Source organism: Pseudopodoces humilis, chromosome 10 (assembly GCF_049639895.1).
Source record: "Pseudopodoces humilis isolate 2021_Gansu_Grassland_sample_001 chromosome 10, ASM4963989v1, whole genome shotgun sequence".
NCBI classification, from domain to species: domain Eukaryota; kingdom Metazoa; phylum Chordata; class Aves; order Passeriformes; family Paridae; genus Pseudopodoces; species Pseudopodoces humilis.
This window is the reverse complement of record NC_142209.1, coordinates 25,341,568-25,364,537: the sequence shown is the minus strand read 5'-3', so window position 1 is coordinate 25,364,537 and position 22,970 is coordinate 25,341,568. Positions and strand designations below refer to the sequence as shown.

General features: G+C 40.3%; 1 protein-coding gene across 8 annotated transcripts in view; it reads right to left on the bottom strand.

Annotated features, from left to right (window-relative positions):
- The window catches only part of ELAVL4 (ELAV like RNA binding protein 4), an 80,176-nt gene that overhangs the window by 57,050 nt on the left and 156 nt on the right, over positions 1-22,970 (bottom strand). For 2 of the 8 annotated variants that reach the window (XM_088060434.1, XM_014250603.2), the window contains exon 1: positions 6,244-6,389. The exons of 1 other annotated variant lie outside the window; for it this stretch is intronic. In XM_088060434.1, the coding sequence (XP_087916560.1) occupies positions 6,244-6,360 (117 nt within the window). In that variant the 5' untranslated portion in view covers positions 6,361-6,389. Of the gene's footprint in view, positions 1-2,274; positions 2,431-2,659; positions 2,852-3,439; positions 3,659-4,209; positions 4,272-6,243; positions 6,390-6,675; positions 6,873-22,970 lie in introns of those variants that run through there. 5 more of the 8 variants (XM_088060435.1, XM_088060440.1, XM_088060438.1 and 2 more) reach the window with 5 other exon arrangements.

The following is a 22,970-nucleotide window of genomic DNA, read 5'->3' as shown; positions in this document are numbered from 1 at the left end:
TCTATTTCACAAACTTAATAGCTATTTTTCTATAGGAAGATTTACAATGCAATCTTTTACATGCAGAAAGAAAATGTCACTATGTACATGCAGGCTGTATTCACTAATATAATCTTAAAACAAAGGAAAGAAGAAGATCAGGACAGGAACACGTGCACCGTAAAACAAGGATTACATTATTTTAAAATCTTTGTAGAAACACGAAACTGAACAGAAAATGAAAATGTAACTACGAGCTGATGACTCTTAAAACAAACAATGCAGCTGTGTATAATAAAAGGGACCCTTATTTATTGTCATGACTAAGTTAACAGATTTAGAACACAGTATCTCTGTTTTGGACAGAAGAAAAATTATTTTACTCTCACGTACAAACTACAATGCATGTCAGAATGCATCTCTGCACATGCACAGACTGTAAAATACGGAATTTTACACATGCACACACCCCCTCAAGATTTTTTTTCTCCCCCTCTACATTGTAGAGCAGTGCAATTTTCAGAGGGTCATTCAATCACTTTTTCACAGAAAGGACTGCAGTAGAAGCAATACTTAAAACAAAGCAAATTAAAAGGGTATTTAATTTTTTTATTCCTTGCTTATTCAACTAAGCACTACCATTCCTGCTTGAATTTGCATTCGAAGTAACCCTGCACCAGAGAAAGGAATAAAGTAAAAATATCTGCAAATCCAAAGACAGAAAGAAAGGCGTGTTCTATAGTCTTGCTTTGCTTCTTATGCCTCCTGATGTGTGATAAATGAGCATTTTCTGGGCAACCACATCTTTATATCTTCTACGCTACTGTCTATCACTTACCAGTCTACTACGCTTTTTTAACACTTCTAGCACCACCAGCTATTTCCCAATATTGTTTGCCACTACAATTAAGAGACCATCACAATTAACAAAATATTCAGCCGTGGTTTAAAAAGTAGAGTTGCCACAAGGAGCCCGACACTGGAAGTGAACATTGCTCCGGCAGATATAGAATAGACTGTGGCTAAAGGTGGGGCCGGAGACGAAGAGAAGAATAATTTCAGTATTTTTGTAAATTCTGCTCGGTCCCTAAACCCTAAAATATGGTGAACTCCCCTGAACTGATTATTCTGCCATATAACCATCTGATTTAGTAAAAATACCAATATCACTTAACACAAAATCACTGCTTAGGGTAAATTCATTCTACCTACTGTTCTCATAGGGACATTTGCTGGAAAATTCTAAGAAATGATTTGCAGAAGCTATCAGCTGTGGGAGTTCACTATTATACCTCTGTCAACTTCATTCAATATAATTTACATTTTTTTTTTTTACTGCCTCACAGGATTCCTTGCAATTTTTTGCACGTACAATTTCACAGCAGGGAGGGGGAAGAAAAAAAAAGAAAAAAGATAACCCTCTTTTGCAAAGGAGAAAGAACAGATGCTTAAAACCAGATTTCTAGAAATCACTGTAAGCCTGAGCCAGAAATGTAATTAACACCTATTTATAAAGAATAATTAAAGTTGTGACTGCCACAAAGAACAGCAGAGATAATCGAGGTAGCCCCTGCTTTTTTTTTTTTTTAGATTTTTTTTTTACACTGTTTGCAGTATTCCCACATGATTGCCACCTGCTCCCCCACTCAGCTTCCCCTATGCTCGTTTCCCCGGCAACCTTTCATTGGCTTTTCCTCCCAGCTATCGCTTTCAGTTCGGCTGCTCAGTCTAATCTTATTTGTTTTACACCCATCAAAACAAGCAGCTAGACAAAGACAATCCTGTAAGAATGGGAAAAGACCGTCGCTTTGTTTCCTCGGTTATAATAAATATCCGCGGCAAAAGTCTGCAAAACGTTAAATTAGGGGGAAGGGGGGTCCCCGGCGCCCCCCCATCCCGGGGCTGGCAGGAGGGCCGGGTATTGTGCGGGCGGCCCCAGCCCCCACCCGGGTCGCCCCGCTCGGCGCAGCCCCGGTGCCCGCAGTTGTGTGTCTGATCATGCCATTTTGCACAATCTGTAAGGAAAAGCACAAAAGAGGGGACGAGATGAGCACGTCCGGGCTCCTCCGCCAGGAGAATACGGGCTAAAAATAGAAATACTATTTTTCACATAAATGGCTTTGACTTCTCCCGGCATTTAAAAAAGCACAAAACAACACGGCTCCCTCCCCACCCCCCCAAACCCCAGCCCCCACCCCGACACAAAAAAAACACACCCTTGCTTCCATCCATCCATCCACCCATCCATCCACCCATCCATCCTCGACAGCACCGGCTCCATGGGAAACGCGATACCTGGATTTTTAGAGGCGATTATTAGGTTTGTATTTAAGGCTGGTGTAATAGGAACGGAGATTAAAAGGCATCATCGGCCGCCCGCTCCGCCAGGCACACGCGGTACCATGACACCGTGACTGTCAGCAGAGACCATCCGCGCTCAACTGAAACGCAACGTTCAATGGAAACGCTGTGGAGTGCCATCGCAGCTAGAGACGGTAAATGGATGTACAGATACATATGCACACACACAGGCAGACATATCCCACCGAAAAAAAAAAATAAACAAGGCTCTCTAATTTTATTTTATGACTCACGATCCGCCGCCCTGAACAAAAGAAATTCGCGAGGCACACGAGAAACGAGACAAAACCCCACGAGCAGGCTCTCCCCGTTCACTTACCATTTTCAAGCCATTCCACTCCATCTGTGATCACAAAGATGGACCCTTACAGCCCCTCACAGAGTCAAAAGCAAAAAGAGCGTTATGTAAAAGCTGACATTCCTTCTTACAGCGCTGCTGCCCAACGATGCAACAAAATCGACATATACTAGGCACTGCAACACATACAAGCCTCCTCCTCTTTTTATGAGGTCACGACAGGAAACTCTTTGAAATACAATATGCAGCATTTACTGAAGCTCATATAAATCACCCTCTTTTAAAATTACCATACCTATTGCGCAGTCCACCAAAAAGAAAATTACCAATCTCGAGGCTTTTTTTTTTTTTTAAACACTCCCCCCCCCCCCCCAAGGATTTTGCTCTGCATTTGTATCTCCAAAATGTCAATGTGGAAATTAACTCTCCCCCACCCTTTAAAAAAAAAAAAGCCTCTTCTTCCTTTTGCATTTCAGTTAGCCACATACCAGCTTTGCATTAGAAATGAGCTTTTCTCTTTATTCTGAGAGAAATCGCAATTACCTTAAAATGACAAAGTACATCCTTTATTAAAGGATACGCAGACATTAAATATGAAAGAGAGCGAGAGAGAGGGGAAAGAGAAAGGGATGGGGGGGAAAGGGAGAGATCATGTACAAACAGATCAGTAGCAGAAAACTAAATTAATGGGAAAACACAGACTGAGAATGATGCAGATTCGGGGAAAATCTGTATGTTAGCTTCTATATCTACCTCTATATAAACCCGCTACGATCAGATTTTAAATCTACTAATACCTACCATAACCATTCTTAATGGCAAATATTGGGTGTCTTGAAAGGCTTCAACTCTTCTAACGGTTTTGCTAAGGTTTCAGGGAATTATTTTATTATTATTATTTTTTCTCTTTTTTTTTTTGAAGATCCACAAAGCACACTGCTAGACGTTTGTGCAGCGAGAAATTATTATCGATAATAATAATAATAATAATAGCGGCAGCAATAATAATAAGAAGAATAAATAATAATAATAGCTAAGTATATTATCTCGTTGTCTCAGTGTGGTGCTGCGGCGGGAGGGCGGCGGCGCCGGCGGCGGGCGGAGCGCGGAGCGGGGCGGGACGCGCGGAGCGGAGCGCGCGGAGCGGCGCGGGCCCTGCTGCGACTGGCGGCCGCCGTCGCCCCTTTACCGCCATTTATGGGACCATCTGTCAGCGGCGCCGCGCGCTGATTGGCCGAGCGAGCCGCGCGCGCGGGGGGGGGGCGGGGGGGAGGGAGGGTGTGTGTGGTGTGTGTGGGGGGGAGGCGTTGCGACATCAGGTGCTATTGAAATTAGCCGCTGCCAGATTGACAATGTTAATGATGCGGTGACCTCTACAACAACAGAGACCAGATTTCTGAACTGCTGCTTGTGTCTAGTAATTAAGGCCCGGTTGAAGAAACAACACGCAGCCCCGTATTTTTTTTAATTTTTTTAAAAATTTTTTTTTTTTTTTTTGGTTCCCCCAGTTCCCACCCCTGGGCCCGGCGGTGCCGTACCTCGGCCATGCTCCAGTGCCTACATCTCCTTACCTCCTGCGCGCCCCGCTCCCAGGTCCGCCGTATTTTAACCACCTTATCTTTTTCGACAGTTGCTTTCCGGAGAAATGCATATTTAATGATGTGCCTCTAGGCTTAAAGGCACAACAAAAGCACTTTGACGTGCATTTAAAGCTGCATTTATTTTCAGGTACTATTGATTTTAATAATCAACCCATCTCTCCTTCTTTCTACCCGGTGAGGTTTTTAAAAACACGTATTTTTAAAGGAGTGGATTTGATGTTGCTGCCACTTGACAATGTCTAAGGCACAGTAGACACCTCTTTATCGGGCGCTCCCCTCGAATGATAGTAGTATTTCAGAATTATTTTGCCACCTCGTTTCATTATTCTTCAGCTCGACAAGAAATAAAACGACAGCGAACTTTGGGTATTTGAAAGAATTTTCTTTTCCAGCCTTAGAGAAACGTGCTTAACTTAACAATGCACACTCATTAATCCTCCACTCATTGCCACTGACAAACTAACAAAACTTCACTTCCAAACAGCAATATTTTACCCCCTTCCAACCACAGCAAGTTTTTTAAGAATTCTCACAAGTTAGGAAGCATTCATTTCTTTCTCTTACTTGAGAGGTATTTTCCTAAAGCATGTTTTGTCCAAAGTAACAAGGCATGGCACTCTGTAATTATAGCAAACCTAGAATTTACATTAAGCTCAACTAAAGCAACCGAGTATTACTCTATGTATACACACATAGGATCATTTAGTTTTACCATCCACAGATTAATTTCAAAATTAATTTTTTTTTTTTTTTTAAATCAGTATCGTTGCAAACGTTTTTAAATGCAAGAGCTGAAAACTGAGAAAGCTAGGATGGGCCACATTATAAGCTCACTTAGCTCCTTCCTAGAGAAAGAAAACCTGACTACAAACCACCAAAACCATTTTAAAAACATGTAAATCAAATCACCATTGTTCTACTAGCTTCATTTAAAAAAAAGTATAAATATTCCCTCTACACTGCTAAGCTGGGGACTGACATTCAGTACATTTTAAATTTCTTTAAGCCATAGACACGCTCAAACACACACAGAGACTAAACACACCAATAAAACACATGAAATGTAGTAAAGCTCATAAAATCTAGCTATACACAAACCAAGCAAGGAGAAAATTCACATTTTAAAAACATCATACAATCTGTTTGTGGAATGAGCACTGAATTCAATTAAAATATGAACAATATGAAAGACTGCAGAGGATTTCTGTCACCACGCATCTTTCTGAACACATTTGTACCTTAGTAAAAACTAAGCATAGATTAAACCAGTCCGTAAGATACATTTCCTAACTCAAATTTATGTGACCTATTAGACTGAACACACAGACATCAAAATGCTACAAGAGCTAGTATATTACCATAGATTCTTGTGCAAACATACATCGAATATTAAAGTTAGATTTGTAATGTAAATTTTTTACTTAAGGTCTCTTCAGGGGTTAATAACACCGGAGAAGACATCCAGAAATTATTTTTAAGTCTTTTCAACTTCAGCTTACTTTGTTACTATAAATTCATTATGCATATCAAGATTCAGCCATTTTTCTGAAACAATAATCGCATGCTGCTCCTCTCAAAAATTAGCTAATCTTATCGGTCTATAAATCCAGGTACTCTGCACACTGAACACTTTCCCAAAAAGCACCCCACACACGCAGCCTTTCCGAGAAACACTAAAACAAACGCTCAAACATCCTCAGAGGCCTCTCTCTGGAAAGACAAAGGCAGAATCCTATTGTTGAAAAAGTCAACCTTATTCTCGTGTTTCCAATAGTACCATTTATCTTTCAGGGAAAGGGACTGACCACCGCATCACGGTGGTGACATTTGTAAAGCATCAGATTCTCTACACAGTCTCTCCAGCATCAGCCAGCAAGCCCCTGAGCAAAGCATATTTTTAGTGCAATCTTCCATCCCCACAAAAAGAAACTTGTCTTAAACAGCTAATCCAATATCAAAATGAAATCACAGGGTTGTTTCCCACCCCCCCCTCCCTCTCCTTACCATAAATGAGCAGTTTCTTGACTCATTAATGACAGTTTCCCTTAAAAGAAGTGATCTCATATCACTGAGCCCCTCTCCACCACGCATACATCCCAAAGGTTGCGGGTATCTTAGCATCAGTAGCCGCTAGCAAGCTCTCTCATACAGAGCCCAGATGGACTATACCAGAAGCCAATTCAGCGTTAATAACTACCTACTCTGTGCAGTTTAGAAGCCTTACGTGGCATAATGTCCTAGGCAACAGCAGCCGATTGAAACCGCAAATAAAAGACAACCCAATTCTCCAAAAGCATCAAAAGGAAAAAAATAATAAATTGAAGAATGATTTTTAAAAAAAATCTCTTACTTGCATAAGATTAAACTGAATCCTTCACCAACATATGAAAAAGGAGAAAAAACAGATGCTGCCCAGAAAAAGTGACAAAATATTACCTCATTATTTAACAAAGCAGCATTAAGCGTCCTGCTGATTTCAAACATCTTGCCACAGATTTTGGTTAAGAGAAACAGAAAGAATCCTTTGCAAGCCCTCTGTCTGCAAAGGGTTCTTCAATTTTCTTGCGCACAACAGAATAGTCAATATGTTATTTCCCTAGAGTTCGCACATTAAAACATCTAGTCAGTGAGCTGAATTTTCCCCTTATCACACTGTAGACTCCTGTTATATGTACTGCTCTCTTTGCAAGATTAGCCTGCCCCAAACATGGCTGTTGTTTAAACTATTCTTTAAAGTAACAGTTCACTCCATAACCACCAGGTGGGCAGTGTACACAGATCCAAGTAACCATCTTAAAGATTTTTCTTGGAATAGTTGCTGGTTGTAATATACAACGTAAATCCCCCCAGCACTTATCAAGCAGGAGGAAAAAAACTGTCACTGTTTTATGCCCTTTCCTCCCCAGCAGCGAGCCCACAAACAAAACCCTAAAATCACCTAGCTTTTAACACAATTTTTTTTTTTTTTTCCAAGGGACCTTAAAATTGATACAGGAGCTTTTCATTCAGCAAGTGGTAAAATCCAATCAGTTTTGAGAACAAAGTGTAATTAAAAGGGAAAGCACTCCCAACTAACTCGTTTGTACTACAGAAGAACAAAAATCAGCATTACATTCACAAGAGGGTTCTTTCATGGATAGACAAAATTCAGCATGTAAATAATTCTGCTAGAAAATATGAACTATACCTTCAAGCAAATTGAAGGCAACTTGATAAGATACTGCTATGACTTACTCTGGCTTAAATTCATTTATGAAACCACTGTTGCACGCATCAGAGCACAAGACCGAAGTACATGGAAAGGATCCAGTGTTTCAATAGCACCTAAGTCTCCCAAGGTATCAAACTGTCCCTATTCCATCATGTCTGCAAGCTATTTAAGTATTTTTTTCTCCACTTTATTTAAGGTCAAATACCTCAAGAAAGACTTCCATTACTATAAAAAATACCAATTCACTCAACGCTCTACAGCAACACCCAGAGGCTTGAATGAGATTGGGATCTTTGTGTTAGGTGCTGTACAAACACATTTGAAAAGTCATTTCATACCGAAGGATTTACAAACAACATTTACAAGACTGAAAGCACAAAGCAGAGGTGTGAGAAGGAACAATAAACAAAAAGCATCACAAAATGTCTTTACTAGCTGGCAAGAATCGCTGGAGGAATAGGACAACTCCAGCAACTACCTGTGCTAAGGCAGAACCCAAAAGGTTATTTACTGAGGTTAAAGAGAAAATGCATTAGATGGACAAGGGCTTCTTTAGATTTACCACCTACAAAACACCATCACCTATTTCTTTCATTTACAGCAATCCATGCTGAGTAAGTATATGCAGAGTAGTGATTTTCTTTGCTGGCCTTTAACTAATATTAAAGTGATGCAGTAATGACTTAACCTTCTTGAATATGTATTGAGTTTCAAGTCATCCATTTTTATATGAGAAAGGTTATTTGCATCGATTTCTGTTTGCATGAAATAAGCTTATTTTCTCATTCACCATATGCCTTGAACACTAATTAAAAGTGTCACTTTCTTCTAATGTAAAAACGTAATCACTTAGTAAATAAGTATTCTTGGCTTTTTGGTCTTTGTGATAATCTATTTAAAGACTTTTTATTTCCACGCAACTTCAGTGCTTTGATTACCACACACTCCTCTCATGTAAAGAGAAGTGTTTTACAAATGCACATTTTTGTTGGATTTTTTTTTTCAAATTTAAAAGAAAAAAAATAAATCTAGAGTTACATCTTTAAGGACCCGCACTCCTATTACCCCGAGGCAAATCTATCCAATCAATATGAAACCATTCACATGCCACCATCTGCCAAGCTGTAGAGCAATGTGGCTGGAACAGACCTCTTATAAAGCAGCAGCGGTCTCATTTTCAGCCTATTAGGGAAGCACCAGAGCTCTCATGTGCAAGGACACAACACTCCAAGTCAGACCTCCTCACACCACTGTCTCTGTGCACTGCTGCAGAACTCCTGCAATTTTTGCTGCTTGAGTTTTCACACTAATCATCAAAGCAAGAGGGAGGGGAAAATGATCAGTAACAGTCATATTCCACTGCAGCACAAAATAAAAGAACTCAATTTAATTCTATCCTAATATGATTATAGCAAACCATTTAAATGCTGCTGCCTGTGAACTACAACCTGGCATTTTCCATCACCTCATTTTCTACTCTTCTAGAGAACTAAACATTTATCTCTGCAACAGTTTTACTCTTTTCCAAGACACTCCTCTCACAAAATTAATATTTAATTCTTATCAAAGAGTTATTTTGTTGTTTGATGGATGGGAGGGTGCAGCTGGATGAGGAACCAAGGAGAGGCACGTGTGTGCAAGAGATGGGTCTTGTGTACAAAATGATTTAATAAAGATAACAGGCAGGGAAAGGACATTACACAATACAACCACCCAGGTTTGTCCTATGCAGTAATTCAAGAACCTCTGCGGAAACAGCCTCCAGTTCAAGATACCACATCAACACTGTCTTCAGCAACACTGAGCTCACACAGTCTTTTCATCAGAAGATCTCATAATAATTTAAAATATCCTCCACCACCTATAACCCTATGCAAATGCACTGCATGACTAACTAAAAAAGAGCACTAGGAGAAAACAGGAACATGAAGGTGTGCAAGCCCCTTATAAATATACACAGGGAGAAGAAATTAACTAATTTAAAACCATCCATGAAATTACAAGAAACTGAAAAGGTAAACATATAATTCATATGATGCTGACAGTCACAAACGCAGATGAGAAAGCCAGAGCTAAATTGTTCATGGCATCTAACCCAAAGCCAGATTTCAGTGAAGAAAATGGGAAAGAAAACAAAAAGAAATCAGCCCAATTAAGCTGACTGCCTTTTGCTGTACCTGTGTGCAGGAGGTGGCAGGGACTAGGGAGTAGAGGGAAAACCCATGGCCAAACAGGTTATTTACTTTTACAACAAGGTTTTTTTTTCCACTGTTACTTAAACAGCTTACAATTAAGTGTATATATACACATAACTTGCTTAGCTACTGAGCAATTTAAAAAAAGAACCAGCAAAATAAAACACCTTACCAACTGCCCTGTGGAAATCAAGCAGGAGTTGGGTGATCGAGACTAACCTTGCATGACAGTGAAAATGTTTTTCAGGCTCTTAAAGGTTAGTGAATTAATGTACTTGATAAAAAAGTCAAATTTTTAAGGTTTTTCTGCAAAATAAGTAAGTCATGATAACTGAACACTAGCCATATAAAAAACCCACCATATAATTTCTGAGAAAACAGTAGGTGAAAAAGATAACTGACATGGTCTTGAGCTTTTATTAATTTATTTAATTTGATGATCCACTCAAACACAGGAACCTGTCCCTGCTTCCTGTCCTGCCCCTGCTGTGCAACCCACTGACAAGCTGCACAAACTCTGCTGCCGATGCAATGTTCTGTGTGGTGCAATGAAATTCCTCCTGATGCCGAGGAGATGAAGTATAACACACAGCTACCTGGAAAAACTATCACTTTTTGGATCTAAACCCAGAAAAGAGATAAGAAAAAAAAAACCCAGAAGAAAGATCAAGAATTGTGAGAGCTCTAGCTCCTTAAAGAGCTAGACACTAGATGCAAAACAAGACAGAAAGCCTTCTTAAATACTTACAACCCTAAATGAGGAATTTAGATGCACAAAGCTTAGGCAAGTAGTCACAGTTCCCACAGAAATCACACTTCAGATGCTTTTGCACAAATATGCTATTTAATGTTGCTTGCCCACTTTCTTTTTCATGCCTTATGAGATGTGTAATTTGGATGCTGCATAGCTGCTCTAAGTATCACATGCCAATTTTCAAAAGATGTGTGTATTTGCAAACCCCACTGTGGATACTCATGTTTGAACGCTGGGAGACTGGAACAAAACTCTCCAGGGCACAGCAGAGCACAGAGGTAACAAAATGAATAGATGTAAATAGCTCTGATGACGAGAGAAGCCTTAGTAGTGATAGGAACCACATCCTCAATTCCACAACCAGAAGCTGGGCAGCCACACAAATTTAGGCGTGCACGTGTGCCAGGGAATAACCTCAGCAAAGGATTCCTGTGACTGTCAGGGCACAGACCAGCCAGGGAAGGGGGCCAGCAGCTCTGCTACAGTGCAAGAAGGGTTTGGAGAAGATGATTCAGCACCTTAGCAAGTCTGAAGGCCAGCAGCATCCTTGGCTCCACACTCCTCTCCCAGCTCTGAACTGCTGCTCTGCAACAGAGCGTCCACTCGGATCCAGCATGTCCTGCCTGGCCAATTTTCAATCCATTTTACAGAACCCACTGTCAGCACTACAAAAGGTAGCATACACTGCAGGTAAACATGTTAACACAGCAGTAATGTACCAGTAATTCTTTCTCCCCTTTCCAGTTATTTTACTTTTGGCTCCAGAATATAGATTTTAATGCCTTCAGTCCCCTATTTTGTTTTCCTCCTTTTAAATTCAGATACTAAAAGTTGTACGCGACAGACATCCTAAATCCTACAGCCTGCTTTCCTATCACTACAAGCAGGACTCAATCCTACCTACAGGGAGAGTTAAAACATTTCTACATTGCTGTCAATTTTGTATAATAGAGTTAGCAAAGTTTCAACTGAGCACAAATGAAGATGTTTTCAAAGATTTATGACTGCATTTTTAAAACGTATTTACTTGTAAATAATGAAAGGACCTAGGCACTGAAGAACTCCAGACTTACCAGGGAGATTTACATGAGTTCAGCCATTTTTAATGTGCCTATGTATAAGCACAAAAACCTTCATAAAAAATGTGAACAGAGTTTTTCAACCAGCATTGCCTAATTTTAGAACAGTTGATGGATTTGCTTTAAGCCCATCTGTAATACAGTGCGCTATACACCTTGCACTCAGGCCAAATAATATCAATAACAAGAACAAAGATAAAAACCTGAAAGGAGATTAATGTGCTGATGTTTCCAAGCTTTGACACAGTGATCAGAAAGAGATCTGGGGAAGAGTGCAAGGTGGCTGGATCAGAACAGAGGTACAGGAGGAATCAAAGGAGACCTGTGAGCAGCATGCAGAAGGGTTATGTCTCCTGCAACTTGCAATTACACAGGGAGGATGCAGAACCAGGGAAGATACAATAGAGAATAAAGACAATAAAAAGTCTCAAGAGCTATTAATTGTCCAAATTACTTCTTGTTAGAGCAGCTGGCACTTACATAGAGTATTTTAGTAGCAGCGGGCAGAAGGTAAATAAGTATTACAATTTCATGCATTAAAACCTATTCCTTAGTAATTTCCAGGTAAACCCTTTCATCCAACCTATCCCCAAACCAAGGATGCTGGAATGGAGAAAAAGGTTAAAATGGCTTTACTACAGAAACCAAGCTTACCTCATGCTCCAAAGCTTATACCTGTATGTACAAGTGCCAGGAATTTCAAGAAGCTTCCTGTGTGTGTCTGTTTTATTTTACCCCTTAAAAAATAAAGGTTAGATAAGCTGCCTAAATTAGGTACCCAAATTTCAGGGATGAACAGCTCCCTCAGGAATATGGCTCATGCAATTCTTTAGTGTATAATTTAGATTACAGAAATAACTATTTTATAACAAGGAAGGCGAGGTAAAAGAGGGTAAGGGGTATAAAAAACAGAACTGATGCAGTATTTGAGAAGAGCAATGCCAACACTGAACTTTCCATACTGACACAAAAGCAGGGAGAGGCTAAAGACAACTGAAAAAAATAAATCTGCAGCTCCTCTTCTTGCCCTCTAGAGTTCCTGGAGTTCCTCTCTTGGGAACAGGATGACTCCAGTTTTCCTATCCAGTTTCAGATTTTCATGCAGACTTATGGTTTTCTTTAAACTTCTCTTTCCAAGGTGTGACATACCTTAGCAGATGATTTTTAGCTTCCTTTAAAGTAGGGCAGATGAACAATGGGTACTTTTAATATTGCAGTTAAAAAAAATAAAAAAAATGCTAGTAGATATAGAAGTTGTTCTTCAGGCTAAATTTCCTAATAAATAACTTTGGGTTACAATTATCTAGCAATAGCTATTTGGTGCTTGGGCTTCAAGGGAGAAGCTGGCAGGTTGGCACCCAACAGTGAGTTCACTTGTGTGCTGAACTGCCTCTTCCACAGCCACAGCTGATTTGTTTTTTCATTGAACAGGCAGATGAAAGATGAGGCAGTAGCCAGGCTGCTTGTGTTTTTCCCAGCCTGTGGAAAAAAGCTGTGTGTGAGAAGATAGGCTTTACTAGTCCTAGAGGCCAGTGTGGATGAATTTACTTCACCTGAAGTTACCCATCGGCTGGGCAGTGATTCTCTCCAGCCTTTTGTACAGGAAGTTCTAGGAAATGGGCACTTCCAAGGCACAGGTCACCTGTTCTGCTCTATAGACGTCTGAGAGGAAGATAAATCATGCTCTTCTTCACTGGCTGCACACTAAGGAGGTCTCTAGCATTCACCAGGGGAGCCTTGCTGCAGCAGAAAGTCAACCTTTGGTCAGGCCAATGCCATCATGGGTTTACCGTGACCAAGGCAGATGGTCTTCAGCTGACCCTCACCTAAATGAACTGTGGTCACACTGGGGTCTCTTAACACACAGTGCAATCCTCAGTATAACTCAGCATAGCTGTTCCTAAGTACAAATAAGTACTTCAGTAAGTAGTGATTCAAGCAAGACAAGTTTAGCACAGACCCAGACCACAGACGCACGGCCAACACTCAACGCACCCGTAACAGCTACACAAAGCAAATCCTTCAAGACTACATTAGTCTGTACATGGAATAAGCCTAACATCCTTGGAGGCATGTAAACAACTTATCAAAAGGAAAAACAAAACAGCAAAGTTTATTTCATGAACTCTAAGCTAGATAATCTCACTTTCATATCAGAAGCTTTGATTCTGGACCTCCGAACAGCAAAGCCTTAAGAATAAAAGAAGGGTTCTAGTACATCCAATTTATGACTGTTGGGAAAAGCAACAATCACATCAAAACAGCTGCTCTGAAAACCTATCCAGCTACAGGCCATCACCCTGCAGTTTAAGAATATTTCACTCCATTGCCTGAACACATTTATATTCTTCCAGGCTGTTTTCCTGATGTTTTATAAGGATTCCCCAATGCAACAACAAACGATCTTTCTTTTAATAGTATCACTGGATGCATTGTAACCTGCACCTAGGGACACCCTGCTCTGCTCAGATAAAACTTAATTGTTCTTCTGACGTGGTACAAGCAAGGAACTTTAAACTCACATTATAAACAAAAACAGCCCTCTATTTTTAATATTTTCCATAGCCCCAATGTCTAAAAATGTTCCTGAAAACTTAAAAAAATGTTCCAAGCAAGCACAGATAACCAACACAGACCTAGTGTGCAAAAAATATATTTACTTTTTTAAAAGGTTTAAAAATCTTTTAAAAGATTTTATTCTGCTGTGATAGAGGGTCCTGCTTCTGTGGGTAAGGGAAAGCCAGATATCAGTGATGCTGTGGAACATTTGACAAAGAATTTCAACTGCTGGGAACAAATGGCAAAATCCCTCCAGCATATCTGTGCTGTGTCTTTCTCCAGACTACTTCCATAATTTTGTGCTTTCTGCCAAAGTAACAGGGCAGTATAGGTGCATACCATAAAATTCTGTGGTTTGGTAGTGGAAATTTCAGCTCGTGACCTTTGAGGTTAATGGTGCTATTTAAATTTAAGGCACAATGAAGCTATTAACCAATTACTCCCACTGACCTCACTGTTAACTGGAAGACTGTCAACACAGAAAATGAGGCCAATTATTTAGGAGCTATCATCTGTTCAGGAAGCTACTCTCTTCAGCTGGTTGGGAGACTATCCCAGGCTGGAGGATCATGACATGGCTTTATCCATTCCTGCTGTTGTCACTTCTCAGCTGCCACATGGGCGCAAAGACTTTGATGCTTAGGAAACTCCTACTGGCACAGAACATTCCTCAGCGACCTGTATGACTTGACACGCACAAAGGTTTTTTCTCTTTCCACTGGCATCAGTCAGGCCTTAGAACATTGAAAGCTCCAATCATCACCATCAGAGAACCTCCCATACACAGGGCCTGTGCCCACAGCACCAGGTATGAACACTTCCATGATAAGGACTGCAGCTCTGCACATGCTGCTGACAGATACAGAATTTACTTCAGTAATGAACTCCGAATTTCATCACTTGCTGTTCCATGTGGAAAGCAGAGCCAACCTCTCCTTCTGTATCATTAGGATCATAACAGTAATTTATTAAAAGAATCTGTCAAAACTAGATGCTATTGCACATTTCATAAGCTTTTAAGTAATGAATGAAGGAAAAAACCATCTCACAGATACAGTCACATCAACTATGCAAACCAAAATAAGACCAGATACTAAAAATGAATGTTGGGGAAAAAAACAACATGTAAGTGTATACAGTAAAATCTTGCTCCAAATGCTTCCACAAGACCCAGATAGAAATAATTTTAAAAACACTGCAATCAAGCTTAATGGAGGCTTTACTTGATTCATCTATTTAAGAACCCAGAAAAAAAACCCTCACAATTTCTACATAAGAGACTGCTTGTAAGATTCAGATCAAGATGAACAAGCCAGATGCTCCAGTGTACCGAATTTGCTCCTCAGCATTTTCCTACCCTGCCCACAAACTCAGTCTCACCATTCTGGGAAAGGGCAACTGCTGAGCATCAGAGCTGACAGGTTAACAGGACAGAGGGAAAAAAACCACATCAGCCAATGACATTCCCATACCACAAGAAGATCCCACATGTGTTGTTCAACACTACAAAAAGCAACATAACCTGGCAAGATTTCAGACAGGTTTCCAGTAGAGTGACTTGCAGAGAGCAGCATGAGATTCAGGGAGTCAGGCAAGGAAGAAGAGCTGGGAGCATGGCACTGCCATGTACTCCCAGGGTTAAGTGCCCTGATGGGTCCCACCTGCAGCCTCCACCACCACCCCAGTCCAGGTGCTCCATTTAAGCTCAGGGCTGGGGCACAGAGGGCAAAACTCTGGCTTTTCAATTTCTAAATAGACCATTTTACCATTGAGAAAGTGGATGGAAAAACAGAACAGGCTGCATAGATCCAGCTCTAACCTCCAATACTGTATCTCAGGTTGGGATTTTTGTCAGTCAGACGTTTGCAGGGTAAGATGACCAAGATGCATGGACAGGCACACAAAAAGTGAGTATCTGTACCACACAGAGCATCCCAGAACTACAGGTTATTTAGCTCCGTGGTTCCATGAAGTGTAGTTAGTTCTGGGTGTTAATAACCCTGATTCAGAACTGTTCAGCAATGTACTCTCATTAGCCAGACCATCTGTGTAAAGGGAACAACCTACGCTGTCACAGCACACGGAGCCTGGGGCTGACCTTAGTATCTTCCCCCACATACCAGCAGAGGACCAGAGGAGAGAAGTCTGGCATCAGTTTTGTCTTCACTGCTGCCAGAGGAAGATAGCTGGGCTGGAGAGTAAGTTTCTCACCTCTCCAGTCACTCTGCCAGCTGTGGTAAATGGAAAGTGGCAACTGCTCTTCCTCCTAAGGTCCCACTGGTGAAGTGGGAAATTTGGCTGTCCTATTATGACAGGATAAGTCCAGTTTAGATATCACAGGACTGTGACTTATTGGGAAAGAGAGGCTTCACTGATCATGCAAAACAGTAAAACCTCCTGACACTGTTCAGTCAGTGTAAATTATCTGATGGACTAAAAAGTGCCCAGCATGACATGGAATTGCTTTCCAAATATATAGTATTTGTTGCTTCTCACTCCTTCCTCTCTATCACACATCTGCTAAGATAAGCTGCCTGGTGGACATTCCTGGAGGTTCTTCCTACCTGCACAAAGTCTGAGATCCTTGAGCTGACTCCTACAGGGGCAACCTACACAGAAAAATTGATGCAGATCAGAGGCAGTACAGAACAGTAAGGATACATCCCAGCCCTGAGTGAACCATGCAGCAGCCATCTTTAAGCATGCTGAGATTTAGTCCTCCCCTTTCTAGGCAAATTCTTCCAGAATCTGCTTTACTGCCCAACAAATATCACACTTCCTCCTCAGAAGAGAAATAAACAAAACAATTCAGACAAAATCTGCTTAATGTCCTGCTTACTTCCAGAAATGCCATTTTTTCCTTCTCTACCAATCTCTTTTCATCTTTGATTCCTTCCCTGCTTTCATCTATTGTGCTTATTAACTTCCTGTGACTGGTGCCACATCCAAGGAGAGCTGCAGAGAGCAAACCCTGTGCTATCGCGTGCTCTGCTGCTGAGAGAGCCCGAGAAGAGCTCCAGTGAGCCCAGTACAAACCACAGCGTGGAGCCCCAAGTGAGAGGAATGGGAACGACTCTTCCAAGACATAATTAAAAGTTGATGTTTTCTTCAGAGCAGTGGAATTCAGCAGTGAGTACATTAACAGAAAGCTTGGTATTGTGAACACCAACAGGCATCTCAATTCAACCAAAAGTAAACTGTCTGGATTATGAGATGTTAGTAAGTGCATACAAAGTGCTTTATCTCTTATCATGGCGTGGCAGAAATAATCTCCCACACATTAAGGCTGCTAGCAGGATCTTTGTCCCATGGAAATAATGCTTTTCTAACGCTTCAGCATCCAGTTTTGCTGCTGTGCAATTCCCTAAAGGATGAGATCAAATTAAGACCCTTTTTGGACATTTGATTTTGTAAAACCTGCAGTAGTTTAGCATCTTTGAAAATTCCACCTTTCTGCTATCTACTGAAGACTTGCCAGGCAGTTAGAAATCTGTTAAGCAGGAAATACATGAACAAGAGACAAGCAGGGTAGAGAAAGGACTTCTCTTGAAAAACTAGGAGCATAATGAAGCAGAAGCTATTCAAAACCAGAAATAATTGAATGAGGAACAACAATTAAAACTGTTGGCAAGCAACAGACCTGGATACAGGAGTCTGTATCAGACCAGCTTTGTATCACATCAGCTTAATAGGAAAGCTTCTCTTTTGGCATACAAAGCTCCTCCAATAGAAGTTACTTATTTTAAACAATATCCATTTTTATATACCTTTGACAATTTGCGGTTCTGCATAAGCAATGAGCGACAGTTTGGCAAAAGGTGACTTTACATGGTCTACTGCAACTAAAGAAATTGGCAAGGATGTCAAAAATTCATGAATTGAGAAATTAAAACTCATTAAAAGACATTTAGAATTATGCATTTATAAGAAAAAAGTAAATACAAAAGGATATATATATATATAGTAGATATGATTGTTGGGAAGCTCAGGAAATCCACTGTTTATATACTGGACATAAGAAAACATTGCCATGTAGGTATTTTACAGCAAGTGACGGTACCTAACTGAAAAAGGCCTAAAAAACCAAGGGAAAACAAACTAACAACATCAAGATGCAATGACTTCAGCTACACAAAGACTCTTTAGCTATACATTGCACGAAAATATGGAGGACAATGGTTCAAATAAAGTCAACTGTGTTGGAAATAGTGCATGAAATCCCAGAAGTGATAAAACTACTAGTCAGTGAAGAAAATGAAAGGAACCAAGTGGAAGAAATCAATCAAGAAGAAAAAGTAAGCTTTTTTTCTTATAAAGGCAGGCAAGGGGCCAGATGACATAGATGGACACACATGCACAAAAAAAAAACCAACAAAAAATACAACCCACAGAAAAGTAGCTCTAAGTACAGCAAGTGGTAAATTTGATAATAAAATAGGAAGCTCCAAACTAAGGAATGACAGCAAGCAGTGAGGGGTGAAAACAATTTTTCTTATGCTGGGAAAAAAACCACCTTCTAATGCAAATGGATGAGCTGATTAACAAAGCTTGCAGAGCCTGTTGTGAAAGATGGGTGAATGGAGAGAACCCGAGGGAGACACTAAGAGCACGTAAACCAAATCAGGGAGCAGCTGACTGCATTCAGAGAGAAGAGGCTACAGGAGCACTCAGAAACATGAAAACAAGAATATGACCTAGGCTGCATGAAGCACCAGTAAACACACTGAAGTGGAGGGCAACAGGAGTCATCTGTTCAATGTGTTCTTAGACTGCAGAAGTGTCAGCACTTTTACAAATACCACCATTTATTAGTAGTAGTTTTTATAATCGGGGGAAGCACCAGAATGCTTATTTTTACTGAAGTCATACAAAACCCACAGAGAAATGACACTTGTTTTTCAGTACTAAAAACCCAACTGTTGAAAGGTGAGAACTCCCCTTAATTTATGGAAATCCCAAATCCAATCTCCCATGCATTAACTTTAAATCTTTATGGAAACAAAGGCTGCATATTTTGTCTATTGTAAGGATACTGAAGTACTTTTCTAAAATAGTTTACTATGTCAATGAAATTGCAGATGCTTCTGTGCACTTCAGGGACTTCAAACATTGCATCAATTATCTGAATAAGTAATGAAAAGACTTTGTGAATAAAATGGTTCACCAAGCCTGGTTCACAAGTCAATTGCTTTCTGAATCCAGTTATATACTGGAATATTTGACATGTTATTTCTTTTTGCAAGAGGTTAAGAGTTTTCTGTGCTTCCGTGCTACACTTGCTGCAGAGTTTGGAGAGGAAAAAAACCTGACAAAATACAAAAGATTGCGAGAAGGACAACACACTTTTAGATTCTCCACTACAACCCTCTTTTCACACAAAACAAAAAGAAGGTCACTGAAAGCAGAACTTTGAAGTCCAACCAAGGCAGAAACATGAAAATCCCCGAGCAGATTGCTTATCGTTATAGCCCAATCTCATACTTTAAAATTCCACCTTTGACAAACTGGACTAGGTGACGGTAGAACATGAAATGTCTGTTTGTTGAGCTCTCGTTTCCAGAGAGTCTCTTTCTGGCACCTGGAAACAGAGCAAGCATAAGGCTGATTATCATTTCCATAACCCCCAAGGAAAACTATCGTGCAAGATGTTTGAGTAAGAGCAGTGCTGTTCGAAGGCAGCATTCATAAACAGAACAAAGACTAAACAAAAGGCTAAACAAGTACATCATAATTAACAACTAGCACCAAACTTTTAATTAAGATATGTAAGAAAAATCAAGGAGAGCTAATTAAAAAAACACCAGCATATATACTTTCTTAGAAAAATCTGAATTGATACTGTGAAGTAAACAGACTAATTAGAAGTGACCACAATTATTTTGTCACTGTTACTGAGTTTAGTCATGATTTTTCAGCTTGCTCTTTAATCCTACACCTTGTTGGAAGTCCTCTGTTGTTTGAATGCAGGATTCTTCCATCAATATATTCAAAAACTGAGCAAAAGTGAAGAAAACACCACAGAGATTTAACTCTGTATGGCAGACGTGTTTTGTGACACACTCTTTTCGGCTTAGAACAGTAGTATAATTCTTGCAGGGCCAGAATTATAATTATACACTCCCCTGATTAATCCTGAACAAATCCACAGTTACTACAAATGGGTCCTGATAAAACTGCCACATCAATAATGCCACACTCCACATGTTTTTCTTTTATCCAGGCAGTTAGACCAGTATAAGATTATGATGCTGTTTCACACAGATTTTATTGTTAGAGGTATCAACTTCCCTTAGGGCCAGAAAGCAGTTACAGATAATAGGAATCTAACTGGCAATATTAAGGTTTTACTTCTCTCCTCTTATATACTACCCTTTCAAGAAAATACATCTATTCTCATTACTTTTGCCATTCTTCAAAACTGTTACTAGGAAGATTTGGACAGTAAGTTAATGCTGATAGAAACAAGCAAAGAAAAACGCTGACACAACCTGGAGTTATTTAGGAACTTATTTGCTACACATCTATTTCCAGAAAATTAATAAAAAGTTGCTGACTCCCAGCTGTAAAAACCCCAAGTATACCTAGGCAAAATAAAACTGGGTAAAAAAGGAATTCCCACCCACAGCCCAGCATGCAAACAGCAAAGTGACTGCAAATTAACAACTTCTGCCTCACCCCTACAGTGTTGGCACAAAACCCAATACTCCATTAGGATACATGATAACTCTTTGTGATTACCAAACTTAGTAACGGGCTTCCAGGTTATTTCTGCACCTTCAGAGAAGCCGAAGTCCACTTTTTTTTAAATACACTTTTAAATTTAAGAGACATCCATGGTCTCCTACAATTCTGTTCTAATGTATCACTACACACTAATAAGGTAACCTTTAAACTATTCTGGAAGAATTGGCTGCCCACAACAGCACCTTTCCCATTCCACATTTAAAGTTCCAGACAATTGCTGTCCTGCCTGTAGCTTTCTGACTTACAGCTGTAGGGTGTCACCTTTTCCCCCTTTCACAAAACCAGTAAACGTGTAAAGCGGTTTTCTCTTAACTAGTGACACAGTACACATCTTCCTTGAAAGTCATTAATTTTAAACTTGTAAATTCCAGGTGTTTCCTCCATATTGAGACAAAAATAACATATTCCTCCATATGGCTAAAAAAATTACCTGTGTTTCAAAACTCCTTTAAAATTCAGATAAAAATACACGTGCCTGTGCCAGGTAACTCACCAGCACTGCTGAAATTGAATGAAATCTCCATTTCCTCAGACTATTTCCAGGCTTCTCCACTGCCAAAGCAAGACAAGCACTTTCTCCCTAGTCTACATTTTTCTGTTCAATAGGTGGAATAAAGTAAAAGGCTTATTTCTGTGCAAAGGCTTCTTCCTCTGCATAGCAATAAGCTTCACACTGTAATTGATTTTTTTTTAAGTGTCATTTAAATTATTTTGGTATGATTTATCTTTCCTTACTTTTTCCTAAAACATTTCAGAATATTAACAAGGAAATAAATGTAGTAATACTCTAACATCTTCAAACATTACCTAATTTAAAAATCTAATTTACTTTCCATCATTTAGGCTTCCTTACTATTTCAGATGTCACTCAGTGTGGATAGTAAAATTAGACTATCAATTTCATTTTTGCTTTGAGTGTGTTGCAGGCTCTGCTTTTCAACCACTAGAACTTTCTTGTTTAAGGTTTCCAATACTGTTCTAGAAATTCTGAATTAAAAAACAGGGGGAACTATTGCCTTGTTTTTCTTATGAGAATTCTCAATTGCTCTCCCTGGCCCTTCTTACAAGAAAAGGCCGAGTGCTGGCACAAAACCAAATCTCCAATATACCTGTTAAATAATATTTAGTGATCCTCTATTAATACAAGGAGATAATAAAAGTCTTAAAATAGCAGTGAGGGTGGCACTGGATAAAACAACCTTCCAATGACACCAGTGGGAGACCTACTTAAGAACCAATAAACAAATTGAGCAAGTGATACAATATGAGCTGTCCTGCTCTTGCTTTGGTGAAATTTAAGAGATGATTTATCACAGTAGGCAGCCTTACTGCCAGCAGCCTCCACAACCAGTGAGTCTTACTCAAGGCGTGCCACCGCACTGAACAAGAACTCAAAGAAATTATTTAAGGAAATCTATATTCTTTAACACAAATGCTCATTGATAGAGTTTGCTTTAGGAATTTTTTTAATGTATGGCATAATAAATGATCAGAAGTTTAAACTCTATCCATGCCAACCTTTTAACATCTGTGAATACTTCATATACCATCAGCCTGCTGCAGGAAAAAATGCTATCAGCACAAAACCAGCACTAACTTCCAGAGTAGCTATTAGGCAATTAAAACTACACAGTCATGGGTAATGCCTTTAATTAAAAACACCTTAATTGTACTCGTCGCAGTAAAGGGGACTGAGCCTGGAACTCGCATACGTGTCACAGAGTAACACAGGTAGAGAAACAAGGCGAAGCCGTGGAAGGGGAACAGGCACAGACCGGGAGAAGCCACCCCCAGCCCCGGGAGGAGCCCCTCGAAGGGCCCGGGCCCCGGGAGGAGCCAGCGGCCGGGTCCCCACCCAGCTGGATCCCCCTGGTCCCGCACCCCACCAGTCCCCGATGGACAAAAGTTCCTTCTAAAACCTCTAGTTTAGGAAACACAGCACAAAATTACTTTTTAGTTATTAAAAAAAAAAAAAGCCTTTCTAAAAAAAGCGGAATAAACGAAAGCGGCATCACCCAAACCGACCCGAGCGCGGCCCCGCTCCCGGCGGCACTCGACGCCCCGGGGGCGGACTCAGCGCCTGAAGCGGGGTGAAAGGAGAGGTTTAACCTGCGCTCCCCGGGAGCGGTCGCCGACGGGAAAAGGCGGAAAGGCCCCAGCGCCCCGTCCCCACCGCTCCCGGCCGCGGG